Here is a 12,891-nt window from a genome sequence, read left to right as displayed (position 1 = left end):
TTTCGTACACACATCAGTGCTTCCAACATCCGTATCGTTCCCTCTGTGGGTCCACCCACGTGCTTTCCACAGCATAAAGTTCTAGACGTGGAATCCATCAGATGGTGTGAAAATCCTATGGCCTTTGATACGCGTTGCGCAGGCTGTTCTTGAGCCATCCTCAGGGAGAGCCAGGAATTTTATCTGCTGGAGGCGATCTCACAGAGGCCTCTCTGCCTGTGCCCTTGTCCCAGGTCTGGCACGTCTGCGTCTGCAAGTACTTGGCATCCATGTGCGTTTGACTCGTGCCCAGAAAGCCCCTGGGCACCTCCGCCGACGTTGATTCACCAAGAACCGCCTCGCAGAGATGGAGCAAAAAGCGGCGGCAAGGTGCTCCGGCCCCAGAGTTCTTTCCAGAGCCTTCCTGACCCTCTGACTGGTCACACTGGCTCTCAAAGTGGCTGCCACTTCCATCTGGGAAGGAGCCCCTTGAAATGACAGGGAGAATCTGGGCACCTGGCAAAAAGAAAAGAAAACGTCCCTGAGCCTTTCTGGGTCCCCAGTGCCAGGGGGCGGGGAGAGAGGAGTACACAGCAGGGCAGAGGAGGGAGGGCCGTGTGCACAGCAACAAGCAAGGGAAGGATGTATTCAGTTGCCTCCGCCTAGCTAGACCCTGCCGACAGGTGGGATCAGAAGTTGGTGATTTTTTTTTTTTTTTCTGTCTGTTTAATTCACGGCACGTACGAAATGTCTGCAGTATTTACGGTCGATCTATGGCCTGACCCTGACCCCTTCCCCACACGAAGGAGCTTTAGTCTCCTGGCTGAATTTCATCACCTTGTCTGCTGCCCCACATGCCCCAGGGCATAAGCCAGGGCTTTAAAGAGCAGGAGAGAGAAGACGTTGTCTTAAGAGAAGAGGTAGGTGACCACCTTAGTGATGGCCACGCTGTCAGTTCATTCCGGCCAGGGCATCGTCGGAAGCGTAAAAGGCTGAGTCCCGACCCTGTTACCACTCTTGGCGGCCCCGGTGTTCGTCGCGCCGATAAATGCGCAGCTCGGGAAAAGCCATCTTGACGTTTTGATTTGTTAAGGCGTGATTCATTTTCGAGTCAAGTTAACAGCTTGTAAACTTGGGGGTTTACCGCTTGAAGTGATTAAGAAGTAAGCAGCTATAAAGCCCGTGCTGTGGGGCTGCGGCTGATTGCCCCCTGGGAATCTTCCTGCCTGGCGTCTGGATTCGCCTCGACGTCTGCCGGAGTTCATCCGAGCCTCCCCCTCCGCCACAGACACAGTGTATCGCGTAACGGCATCTCGCTGGGAACTCCAGCGCGTCCGGCCTGCGCTCCCTGCAAGCAAACCTGCGCAGTAGGCCGGGGATGGGGAGTCGTGTCCGCCACGAAAGAGAAGCTGGCGAATACCCAGCCCGCTCCCACAAGGCCTCACATCCACCTGCCCTTACATTGCACAGCCCGGAGGGCCTGGCTCGGGGTAGAAATACAGACCCTGCCCGCCCGAGGGGAGGGGAGTAGGGGTTGAGTAGAGTGGGTGCAGGGGAGCGGGAGGTACGGGCCTCCAGTTAGGGAACGAGTTAAGTCACGGGAACAAAAAGCAGAGCGTAAAGAATAAAGAATGTTATAATAGCGATGTGACGATATAACAGGGCAGAAGGTAGCCTCACTTGTGCTGAGCACAGCATAATGTAGAACCTTGACTCGTCGCTAAGTTGTACACCTGAAACTAATGGAACACTGGGTGTCAACTGTACTCAAATAAAAATCACTAAAAAGTCACATCAAAATAAGATAATAAAGACCCAGTTTTTAAGGAGCCAATCCTCAGGCAAAAATAACTTCACACAAACATTAATACCAAATAGCTCCTCCGCAGGGGCCGGGTACCGGTTCCCCCTAGTCCTAAGCGGGGACGAAGCAGCAGGTTCCCACCCCCCACCCCCACCCCGCCCCAGCCAGGCCCATGTTTGCCCACCGGTGGGTGAAGGGAAGGGGCTCAGGACAGTACGGTTACTCGCCCCGCGGGCTGGTAAGTGAGCGGATCGGATCGGGGGTAGAACCCAAGCTTTCCTGGCACCAGAGTCCAGGCTCCGTGTGCTGCTTCGGTCAAGGGCCAGAGGGTAAAATATTTCAGGCTTTGCAGGCCATGTGGCCCCTACTCCGTGTGGCCAGTGTAGCTCGAAAGCCACCACAGACTAAGTATGCAAGCAAGGAACCGTGGCTGTGCTCCAGGTGAACTTTATTTACAAAACAGTGGGCTGTAGTTTGCTGACTGCTGCTTGACCCCCCTGCCGCCTTCTTGAGTTCTGAGAAAGGTGAGGTCAGGGCCTAGAGAACCTTCTGGAAGACGTGTCAGCGGGAGCCAGGCACTATGAAGTTCAGCCAGTGCAGGTGGCGCGAATGAGATTTGGGGCTGGCTGGGGCGGGCATGCTTACGGAGTGGAGAGCTTTGACGTGGTTGGCCAGGAGGTTGGGGTCCCCCCTCTCACCTAGGAGGACTTGCCCCCCAATTCCCATTCCGATTTGGTGCCGCTTCTGAATTACGGGGCAGAAGCAGCTTGACCAGGGTCCTGCCCAGCTCGTGGGGGCTGAAGCAGGAGCCACCATGGTCCATGTAGTCCCCTGGGCTCGTCAGCAAGGCCTTTGTTCCATGGGAACTTCGTGCGTTTAGTGAGTAAAATCAGAAGCTACGGGCCTTGAGAAAAGCAGGCTGTGAAAATGGCAGAAGCCACGGTCTGCAGACAGAAAGCACACATCCCTGTAAAAGGGGCTCCTCTCGCCATAAAGAACACTCTGCTCTCCCCGCGTGCCCCGTGCCCCGCGCCCCGCTATACCCCCACTGCAGTGCGGTGACGAGAACCTGGTCGTGATACCCCCAGCCCGCAGTCGGAGGGTGGTGCTGGCCGCGTGTGCTTCCGCGTCCGCGTGGTGAGTAGAGCTCTTGAGTGTCTCCGAAGTGTGGCGCTCGCGGGCCTCACAAACGTGCGGTCCCCGTCTCTCAACCCAGAGCCGCTCCAAGGGCGGGGTGGAGCCCCACGTACGGGCGCCTTTCACCAGAGCCTCCAGAGCGGGGCAAAATCTGGGACAGGGAGAGTCCGGGGGGCTCCTCCCCCTCCCGCCCAGTGGCCTGCCTTGGACAGAACTCAGGGGCGTTCGCAAGGGCCCCAAGACTTTGCCGTGAGGGTGTCTCACATCCCTGCGTGGACTTCACCACGATGCCTCTGAAGCCCCAAGGCTGCGCGTTCCCTTCAAGGGCACAGCCAGCCCGTTGCTGAGCCAGCGTCAAGCGCTCAGATTTATGGCTCGCGGCCCTCAGCTCTACGGCCGGCTGCGCCCTCCTCCTTGAAACAGCTCTGAAGCGTGTCCAGGTGTGACCAGAGAGGTCAGCTCACTCTGGGGAGCGGACCCAGACTTTCAGGGCGCCGGGTTGGGTTGGTTTTGCCTTAAGGCTCCCTGCCCCACCTTTGAGGTGCGGGCTTGCCCCAGGGGGTCTCACACGCAGTTGGGGAGCACGGCGCCCCTCCTGCCGGGCCAGCGTGTTTCTTCCTGCTTGGTCACCTCCCCGCCTGTCTTGCAGGCTTTGCCGTGGCCCAGTGCATAAACCAGCACAGCTCGCCGTCCCTGTCCTCGCCACCGCCGTCTGCCAGCGGGAGCCCCAGCGGCAGCGGGAGCACCAGCCACTGTGACTCTGGAGGCGCCAGCTTGTTGTCCACCCCTTCCGCCATCCAGAGCCCGGCAGGTATTGCCCGCGTGACGTGGGGCGGGGGAGGGGCGGTGCCTCGGGGAGCTCTGTGATCCCTCAGTGTCAAGACTGCTGACCCCCAGCTCCTCCTCGCCTCCATGTCTGGGGACACTGCCGCTCCGGGTTCTGGGTTCGTTCTGATGGGGCGTGGCCCACAGGCCGACTGGTTTAGCTCCCGGCAGGGAAGGAGTCACTCCTTGTGCAGGCTGGCCTCCCCCGCTGACCCCCCTCACCTGACCGCACAGCTGGAGGGGACACATGGCGAGCGGCCGAGTCTGAATGCGCCCCGTTGTCACCCCCACAAGGAGGGGTCTCCCCAACGAGATTGTTTCCAACTGGCGGAAGAATTGCGTCCCTGCTAATTTTTTCTTGCCTTCATACCGTACCAGTCTCCTCTGTAAATGGTGCAGTCCAGTCGTCTGTGCCCAGGGCCCACCTCTCGAGAGTCCGTCAGCATGTGCTGGAGGCACATCTCGCCTTCCTGGACCTCGTACAGGTGCAGACATAGCACGGGCAGACCCCGCGAACGGGGCGTCCGCGGTGAGACGTGTGAGTGGGTCACGCGAGCGCCTCACCGTGCTGTGTGAGATCCCAGGAGGAGGGCACCAGGCTTTTTTCCTGAGCATCGTGGCCCCACCACGCAGCCAGAGGAGCAGGGCACGGAGGGCGGGGGGGCGGTTGCTGGTGGTGGCCTTGATGGTGCGCGAGGCTTCCCACCCCAGCAGCACAACTCTGTGGGTCTGGAGGGCCCCGGGCGTCTCTGATTTGGGCAGCCCCCAGTGACTCTGGTCTGTACCCTCATTTGGGGACCCTCCTCGTGCTTCGCTGTTCCTTCAGGGTCCCGTCCACATTCCTCGCCTATCACGTTCCAGGGGCGCCTCACCAAACTCTAGTTAGGTTGTGGATGGATGGAGCTTGATAAAAGCCACCTGCCCCTGTGGTACCAGGAAATTAAGGGCCCCTGGATGTCGTCCCCTCAGCACCAAAGCCCAAGATCTCCTTCGGGGCCCACTCTTCTCCGGAATCTTCAGCCTCTCCATCCCCCAGCAAAGGGTTAACCCAGCCCGATCTCCGCGCCTGTGGCCCAGGGCATCTCAGCGTCCTGCCTGCAGCCCCCCTCCTCCCTCGAGCATCCATTACGTCCATCTACTATTGACATTCACGAGGCCCAGGCAGCGGGGTCACCCTCAAGCCACCTCACTTAGACCCCCTTCCACTCGGCACCTGCTCCACGCCTCCCCCCACCCCCGGCCCCGCCACCGCCCCAGCTCTAGGGAGGCAGCCGCCTTGTCTGAGCTCCTTCTGAGCCTGATCCGAGCTTGGCTGCATGTGTGGCTGCCATTCCCAGGCCTGTAGCGGGACGTCCAGACGGAGCTTTCTCCAGAAGCCCGGAACGGCCCTCCCCCTCCCTCTGAAGCCTGGTCTCGAACCGGCTCTGGGGACCAGGGCCGTGTGTTCGTCTGCTTGTGTGTGCGCCCACGTGCTGCCTGCCTGTGCACGTTGCCGTGTCCGTGTCGTGTGCATCCAGACACACATGAGGTCTCTTCCTGGTGGAGCTACGTATCCCTTGCTTTCATTCTTGGGAAGCACAGACAACGGCTAAACAAACGAGCCGTGTGCTTCTTAGTCTAAAACTAAAACCGGCAAAGACCCAAATCATCAAAATGGGCCTCTGTTTACAGACTCACCTGAGCGTGGCCCCCTGGGGCTCCGCTCTGTGCCTTCCCCCGGAGGTTCAGGGTCCCCAGAATGCGAGTTTCTTCTCTCTTGGCCTCCCTCAGCCCCTCCGTCCCCACCCCCACCATCCCCTGCACGGTGCCAATGACAGGTCTTCTCATCTGACAAACACAGCGGCTGTCAGCCTGGCTGTCAGGTAGCGAGGCAGTTCCAGTCGATACGTGACGGTCAGGCTCTCCTGGGTGTCTGCCCCCGTTCGGGGCGTCCCCGCAGGCCTGCCGAGGCAAGTGCACGAGTCCCCATTTTTTATGCTTGCCTGACAGTAAAAGCCTGCGGCCCAGCCTGCCTACATGTCTGCAGGCGCTGAAATAACTCACCCCCCGACGAAGGGCCCGCCTGTCAGGCGTCTTGTACTTCGCTCTTAACTGAGGACCCAGCTCTCGATGCCTAGAAACAGCATCAGAACCCGCGAGCTCCTCCCCGCCACAGGGCCCCGGCTCCAGGAGTCCGTTAGTTTCTCCATGACAGACTTCCAGGCCGGGCTTCAGCCTCCTGGGTCCAGGCAGAGAGCAGCACATAAGGGTTCCGTGTTCCTCATAAGAGCAGGCCTACGCAGATGGTTCCAGCGTCTGCCTGGCATCTTACCAGGCCGTGCGGAACAGGAAGCGGAGGGTGGAAGGGAGGCAGGTTTGGTCGGGACGGGTGCTTTTCGGCCAGTTTCCTGGTTTGATATCGGCCTGGAGCGGGGCCTCAGCGTTCGGGCTCCTGACCGGCAAAGGCCGGCCCTGTGCTGCCTCTGCACCAGACTCCCCGCCCGCGGGGCCCGGCCATGGTCGGCCCCAGGCAGCGTCCCTGGAGGGCTGGCCGGGCACCAGGATGGGCCAGGGCCTCCCCCCCACAGCCCACCCGGCCCGGACAGCAGACAACAGCTGCAGCCCAGTCAAGGGGCCACTTGTCCTCCAAGTGGTTTTTGAGGACACAGTGTGGAATCAGAAGCATTCCTCCCCCTGTATTTCCAGAGCCTGTGAGTCCAGGAAGTTCCCGGTGCAGCTGCTAGGCCCTTCACAGCCGGAATTAGCTCCAGTGGCCTCTGCTCTGGAAGCCACACTTTGTACGGTCAGGTGTTCGGTCGGGGAAGCATACGAGAGACGCCATCCGTCAGGGGACAAGACAGGCCCAGTTTTCCATGTCTCTGTGGTTTTGAAACCCAGAATGCTCCAAGAATGTCCCTGAAAGCCAGGGGTGACCTTCTCACTGTCTTAGCAGTCGCTGTGGCTTGGGAACTCCCTACACGGCCTTTTCGGTGTGTACTTGGTACGCGGCGTGGACCTGCCCATGGGCCCCGGTGGCTGTACCTCCCCAGCGAGCCCCCTGACCCCCCACGGGCCAAGCACTGTGCTCGTAAACACTTGACAGATGCCCTCTCGTTGAGACCTGCCACCCTGCCCCTCACACTGTGCAGCTGAAAACCCCGGAGGCTCAGAAAGATCCCAGAGCTCAGCCACCACGGTGCAGCCCGCAAGTAGAGGATCCCACACGTGAGCTCCAGCCTGGGCGACTCCAGAACCCATGTCCCGCCTTCCGAGAGAGCCCAGCAGAATATCCACGCAGCTCCTGAATCTGTCTCCGGTGCCTCCGTGTGGCGCTCCAGAGACCGGGGTTCAGATGTCGGTTGGGGGCGGCCCGTGAAGTACATGCCTGTCTCCTTCCAGTGTGCGTGGTTGGTCCAGAACCCAAAGGAAAAGCCACGGCCCACAGGACCCTGGTAACTGTGCAGCCGCAGTCAGCAAGGCTGGGCTGGGTGGCCCCTGTCGGGGGGAAGCCTGGCAGTTCCCCCGAATCAGCAATGGACTACAGATGGCCACGTCTCCTCTGCCAGCCCACATGGGTTCATCCCCAAATGAGGGCGTGGAACCCTCTTGATACTGGGTTGTTTTCCACCTCCACCCTCTGTCCGGCCCGGGGGACCTGAAATTTTCTGCCTGGGTTTGCAAGAGGTCCTTGTTTGTCCCAAACACAGATTCTCTCAGCTTCCCAGGGGGTCTTGAGTCTGACTGACTCAGCTTCTGTGGATGTCAGAGCTGATCTCACTAGGGTGCCTCCAGGAGTGGCCCTCAGGCCCAGTCTCTCTTGGGACTTCTCTGTGCCAGCCTAGAGACCCCATCCCCCGATTAACGATTAACGTTTTCTCACTGGACAGGCTTTTGTGGAGTCCCTGCTGTGCGCAGGCCCTGGGGATAGAGGGTAGCGACGTGTGGGGGAGGCCAGGTTCTGTCAGATGACCGAGCATTGGAAAAGGAAGCCGGAGGCTGAGGGGTTCATGGGACGGGGTCTGTGAGGAGGTGGCCTTTGGAACTCACGCAGGCCCACCCAGGCTAAGCCCGGCATCTGGCACGAGACAAGAAGATTGCTTTTGTTCTCTCCCTGGGGTCTAACTATAAATTCTGTCTTTCCAGATATAGTCTGTTTTTGAGGGACAGCCCATGTGCCCATGAGGGCTGAGGCCTGTGGCCCAGTGCTGGCCGAGGGCCCCTCGCCGCAGGGAGAAGGGACCCGCCTGGACCCTGGTTTGCCCTCTGTGCTGGGAGCGCCTGCTTCTGAGTCTCCCTCACATGCCAGATATAGAGTGTGGATGCTTGTGAGTGGCTTTTTCAGAGGGGCTGGGGCTCTCATCAGGGCCAAGAGACACCCCCAGTGGAAGGAAAGGTCACAAGTGTGTTTCCCAGTAACCAGAGAAACCAACCGGAAGGAATGGCAGCAAGGGTATTTAGTTTTCGTTGTCTTTTCCCTGTTAAGGCCGTGCCCAGAGAATTATTGTCCAGTTCTAACGCCTGATGTGTGAGTTGACGTGCAGGCAGACCCCTGAGCCTTCCTGAGGAGAGGTGGTGCCCTGGGCCGCGGAAGCGTCCAGAACCTGGCGTCTCATCACCCGCTCGTCCAGTGCAGCCGGCTTGATAGGCCTCAGCTTGTTCCCCAGTGAGAAAATTACAGGGATGGAATTAGCAGGGCTTCTTTTCTTAAACACTTCATTTGAGAAGCTGAAATTGCAGAGAACATACAGCAGGAAAGAGGACATTGACCCCATTTGGAACCAGATGAAGGGCGAGTAGGAATACTTCAGAACTACCTCCTGGGTTACAGCGGTCCCTCGCACGCACCCACCCACACAGGTGAATGCACACTCGCACACTCCCGTGCACGGTCGCTCACACGCATGCTGGTACACCTCCGCTCTGTGTGGGGCTCTGGTAAGAACACTTCTCCGACAAGAGTTCAGTGGCCAGCTCGGTTGTGTTTCACACACGTCCTGGGTGAGCGGCTTTGAGGAGGAAAGACCGTCTCTTACAAAACGAAGTCAGGGTAAAGGCCAGCCTGCTCTTTCCGTCGTCCGTCGGCCAGGCCCCTGGAATTATGGCGCACTTTGACTTTTCTCTGGGGTTTTATAGGAAGAAGGAAGGGGTGGGCTCCTGGAGGCCGATTGTCGCCACCTGGCAGGGGTGGGGTCCTGGCCTCCTGATCCTCCCCTGCTCCCTGGGCTGTCTGAACACATGGCCTTCACCAGGTCCCATCTGGGCCCAGTGGGGGCCACACAGCCCAAGACCTGTGTGTGACCAAGCCCGGTTACCAGTCAGGCAGGACTTTAAGGACAGATCGCCTGAGCCATGCGTGTGATCTTTTCTCCCCAATCTTCGCCACGATGTTTCTTCTTACTGCGGTGAATGTACATACCAGAAAGTGTGAACCATGTTAACCGTTGTTAAGCCCATAGTGCAGTGGCATTAGGTATAGTCACATAGCGGCATTAATTTTCAGCTCTGCTCTAATCCCAAGTGCGAGTCACAGATATGGCTCCTTCCTTCCCGAGGAGATGCTCCTCACATTTTTGTTGCAGCCGTTGCAACCTGCCCCCCGCCTCTCGGCACCTTGGTCTCGGGCCCTCCTGCTGAGGCTCCTTCTCGGGGGGGGGGGGGGGGGGGGGGGGGGTTCCAAAGGTTCAGACCAGCCGCGTGTCTTCCGGAGAGCGGAGCCCTGCGGGGCCGGGGGGGGGGGGGGGGTCCAGGAGCGCCTCGCCCGTCCAGGGCTCTTTCCCAGAGCGTGAGGAGCTGCACCGCTGGCTTTAGTGTGGTGACGGCAGGGACCACTGGCCTCATCAGTTGGGCCCAGAAATCTGCTTGTTTCATTAGCCGGCTCGGCTCCCGTCCCCCAACCACACGCCCTTCTTCACACTGTCCTGGGGACGCAGGGCTTTCGTCCCAACTGCTGGTTCGCATGGGGTGCTGACAGGCAGTTCTGTTCTTCTGTCCCTGGAGGTTTCCTCCCCGACACCCCGTGTCACTGATGACCCCAAGCCTTTCCTTTCCAGCGGGACTGAACCTTCACCATCTTTATCCTCGACTGAGCCCCACGTGCGGGCAAACGGTCGGGTCCCCGGCCGTCCCGACAGCACCTCGTCCTGGTGGGGCGGAGTTGGGGGCTTCGTCCATTCGGGCACCACGCCCCTCCCCCCCCAGCTGTCATGGGCACCCGCTGGGACCCTGCCACGCTCCCCTTGCGCGCTCGTCCACGCCTGGCGTCCGCCGCTGCTCTGCGCCCCTCTCCGTGCGCCCTTTCTCTGTCCCGTTGTTAAAGGCTGTCTGTGACCTGTCGCTGTGTTTCCCTCTAGTCAGGAGTGGCAGGAAAGGACGCCGGCGAGTGTTCAGCCTGTCGGAGGCCGACAGTCACGGCGGCCACTGGGTTTAGTGCTTCGAACGGCAGCGCTCACGGCAGCTCTCGCAGGCAATTCAGGCAGGTCTCGCCCATTAGCCTGCGCGGCCCGCGGCCTCGCCGGGCCTCCGGGGACCAGGGCTGCGAGCCCCCCTCCAAGCGGCCATTTCCCCAGCTTCCCTTCTCCTTCCGGCCTCGCCTCCGCTGAGGACCGAACCCCCTCCCCTCCGACCCTCCCTCGAGCCCCGGCAGCCCTGGAAACACCGTCCGCCCAGCTGGTGGGGGTTCTCCAGTCCAGTCGTCACAGGGCCCCCTGGATTTGGCCACCAAGGTCGAGCAGTAGAATTTGCAAAAAGCGACCAAGAATTCAATTAGTTTCTTTTTTCTTTTCCTTTTTTACCTCCCTGCGCCCCACTCCACCCCCCGGCTCCCCCTCCCTCCCCCCCTCCACAGCTTTGCTCAAAGCTCAGCAGTAGATTCAGTCCCGCCTCAGCCAGAGGCCAAAGCAGCTCCTTCGTGAGCACTGATGGGTGGTGACTCCCTTGTCCCCGCTTCTTACACGCAGTCCTCCAGGTAGCTGCCGATGCTGCTTGCGCCCTGGGGTCCACGGATGCTCCCTCTCCCACCTTCCCAAAGTTTCTTTCAGGGTTTCCCACACGCACCTCCTGCTTGGCTGTGGTGCTTGCCAGCCAGGGGCCTTTTGCCTTCTTTTGCATTTAAAAGCTGCTTTCTCTGAGCTCTGCCCTCGACCTGCTATGCTCTGCTGCACAACCCCCCCCCCCCCAACTCTCCCAGCCTGAGCACACAACCCCAAAGATTTCCTGGAAAATGTCACTTGACAAGGGCCAGCTGAGCCCCTGCCCCGGAGCCGGGGATCAGCTTCTGAGGGTGCTGGCCAGGGACGTGGGGACCCGCTGCCTTGGTGTCAGCTAAGGGCAGAGCCGTGGGAGGCCCAGCATCTCTCACGGAAACCTGGACGTCCAGGACTTCTGCTCAGGCCTCCACGCTTCTCCCCGGCTCCTAGCCAGGAAACCAGAATGTTCTCCGAATCTTTCATTTTCAGGGCCAGGCCCCTACTTGTGGCCTTCGAGCTGAAAACCAGCAGGCCAGCAAAAGCAAGAGTTCAGCAGTAACCTTCACAGCCCAGCACTGGGCGAGAAAATAGGTCCCCGAGGGGTAATTTTTCCCTGGTGAGAAAGTTCTCATTTTTAGTTTAAAAAAAAAAAAAAAATGTTGTGGGTGATCGGCAAAAGGTTATTTTTTCCCATAAAAAATTGAAAAAGGCTATTTTTAAGGGAAAAAAAACCCGACCCTCTTAATAAAACTGTTGGTTCTTTTCTTGAAGAAACCAATTTTGTGTGTGTGCTATTGTATTGTTAGTTGGCTGGTTGGTTTTTTAATACATTTGGTGGCAAATTTCCCGTATCCTTGATTATTCTCATCACCAAAAACCCCGCTAGGGATCAGGGAAAGAGATTTGCCAGCTTTTTTGAATATCTGCATGCAAATGCAGACTCTTACATAGAAGTTTGGAGAAGAGTGAAGGAAATACTCCACAGCTCAGTCTCCAGACGGCACAAAAGTGCCATTTGGAGAATTAGTCCTCTCTTAACTGCCTTGTCAGCAGCTAAGCTCACATGTGGATCCGGACACGGGCCCGTAGTCCTGCTCCCCTCTTCTGGAAGCGTGGTGGAAGCCTGCCAGAGCAGGTGAGCCCCCCGAAGGGAACCGTAGGCTCTGACCAGCACCCGGGAGCCTGCGCCTTGCAAGCGGGCGGCCCATGCCACAAGGGTCCTGGCCGAGTGGAGCAAATTCACGGAGATTCGGAGAAACCAGAATGCGCGTGGAGTGTTGACTCAGCATTTCTGGGCTCAGCTCGCACCCTGAATCACGTTTTCCACTGGTGCTCACAGCCACCTCTGTAACCCAGCACAGAGCAAGGACAGACCCAAAGCCCTATGCGGTGGTTTTCTCTGGGCCTTATTTCTCTTAAAAGAAAAAAATCAAAATAATAATAATAATAACAATAAAAATAAAAATAAAAGGAAAGAAAACCAAAAGGCTTTAGGAAGGAATAAACAGGGATCTTTGAGAGCTTGTCTTGCCCAGGAGCCTTGGGGAAAGAAATTCTCCGTATTCTTTGGGACACTCAGTCTGTTGCTTGTGCTTTCTCTCCACGATGGGGAGCCTCCTTCTCTCCTGCCTCCCATTCTATACGCCCTTCGGTTTTATTTTGCTCTTGGTTTTCCCATTCTTTTGCTGTATGTTCAGTTTGCAGTTCTGTTTTGTTTTGGCTTGCCTTAAAAAAAAAAACAAAACCAAAAAACTGGAATCCCATGGAACAAACTGTGTCGACCATCCTTCCCAGGGCCCAGGGGGCCTCAGGGCTCAGCACCCTCCCATCAGCATCTTCTGCGGATGGCTTGTTGACCCCGAGATCTGTACAAATGCGATGTTTGCTTTCCAAGCGAGATGCCCACAGCTTTCTTGCCGACACTCCCGGAAGCCGGGAAGATGTTTTCCGCTGTGAGCCCCCAGCCCAGCCCCAGCCACCACCGTTCCCGCCCAGGTACACTCGTCATTGGAAAGCAAAGCGACCATTTGTTTGTAATCTCATCAATGATTTTGAAAAGCACCAAAAACAAAGAAATTGCCGCTCCAAAAATAACTGCTGGGCGGAGCTTCTCCTGCCCTCCTCCTGCCTGGTCTCTCTCCATGACCCCTATAGAGACCGTTAGGGTAGGAGTGGCCCCCGGGGCAGTAACAGCCCCTTTCT

The 12,891-nt window shown here is 58.4% G+C and overlaps 1 protein-coding gene across 8 annotated transcripts in view; it reads left to right on the top strand.

Moving 5' to 3' along the window:
- Positions 1-12,891, top strand: part of CLEC16A (C-type lectin domain containing 16A) — a 201,620-nt gene that overhangs the window by 184,476 nt on the left and 4,253 nt on the right. For 2 of the 8 annotated variants that reach the window (XM_042971412.1, XM_042971411.1), the window contains exon 22: positions 3,570-3,731. The exons of 1 other annotated variant lie outside the window; for it this stretch is intronic. In XM_042971412.1, the coding sequence (XP_042827346.1) occupies positions 3,570-3,731 (162 nt within the window). Of the gene's footprint in view, positions 1-3,569; positions 3,732-6,873; positions 9,352-10,074; positions 10,197-11,178; positions 12,101-12,891 lie in introns of those variants that run through there. 5 more of the 8 variants (XM_042971413.1, XM_042971418.1, XM_042971415.1 and 2 more) reach the window with 5 other exon arrangements.

The sequence above is a fragment of the Panthera tigris genome, chromosome E3 (genome assembly GCF_018350195.1).
Source record: "Panthera tigris isolate Pti1 chromosome E3, P.tigris_Pti1_mat1.1, whole genome shotgun sequence".
NCBI classification, from domain to species: Eukaryota; Metazoa; Chordata; class Mammalia; order Carnivora; family Felidae; genus Panthera; species Panthera tigris.
This window is presented reverse-complemented; position numbering and strand designations above follow the sequence as displayed.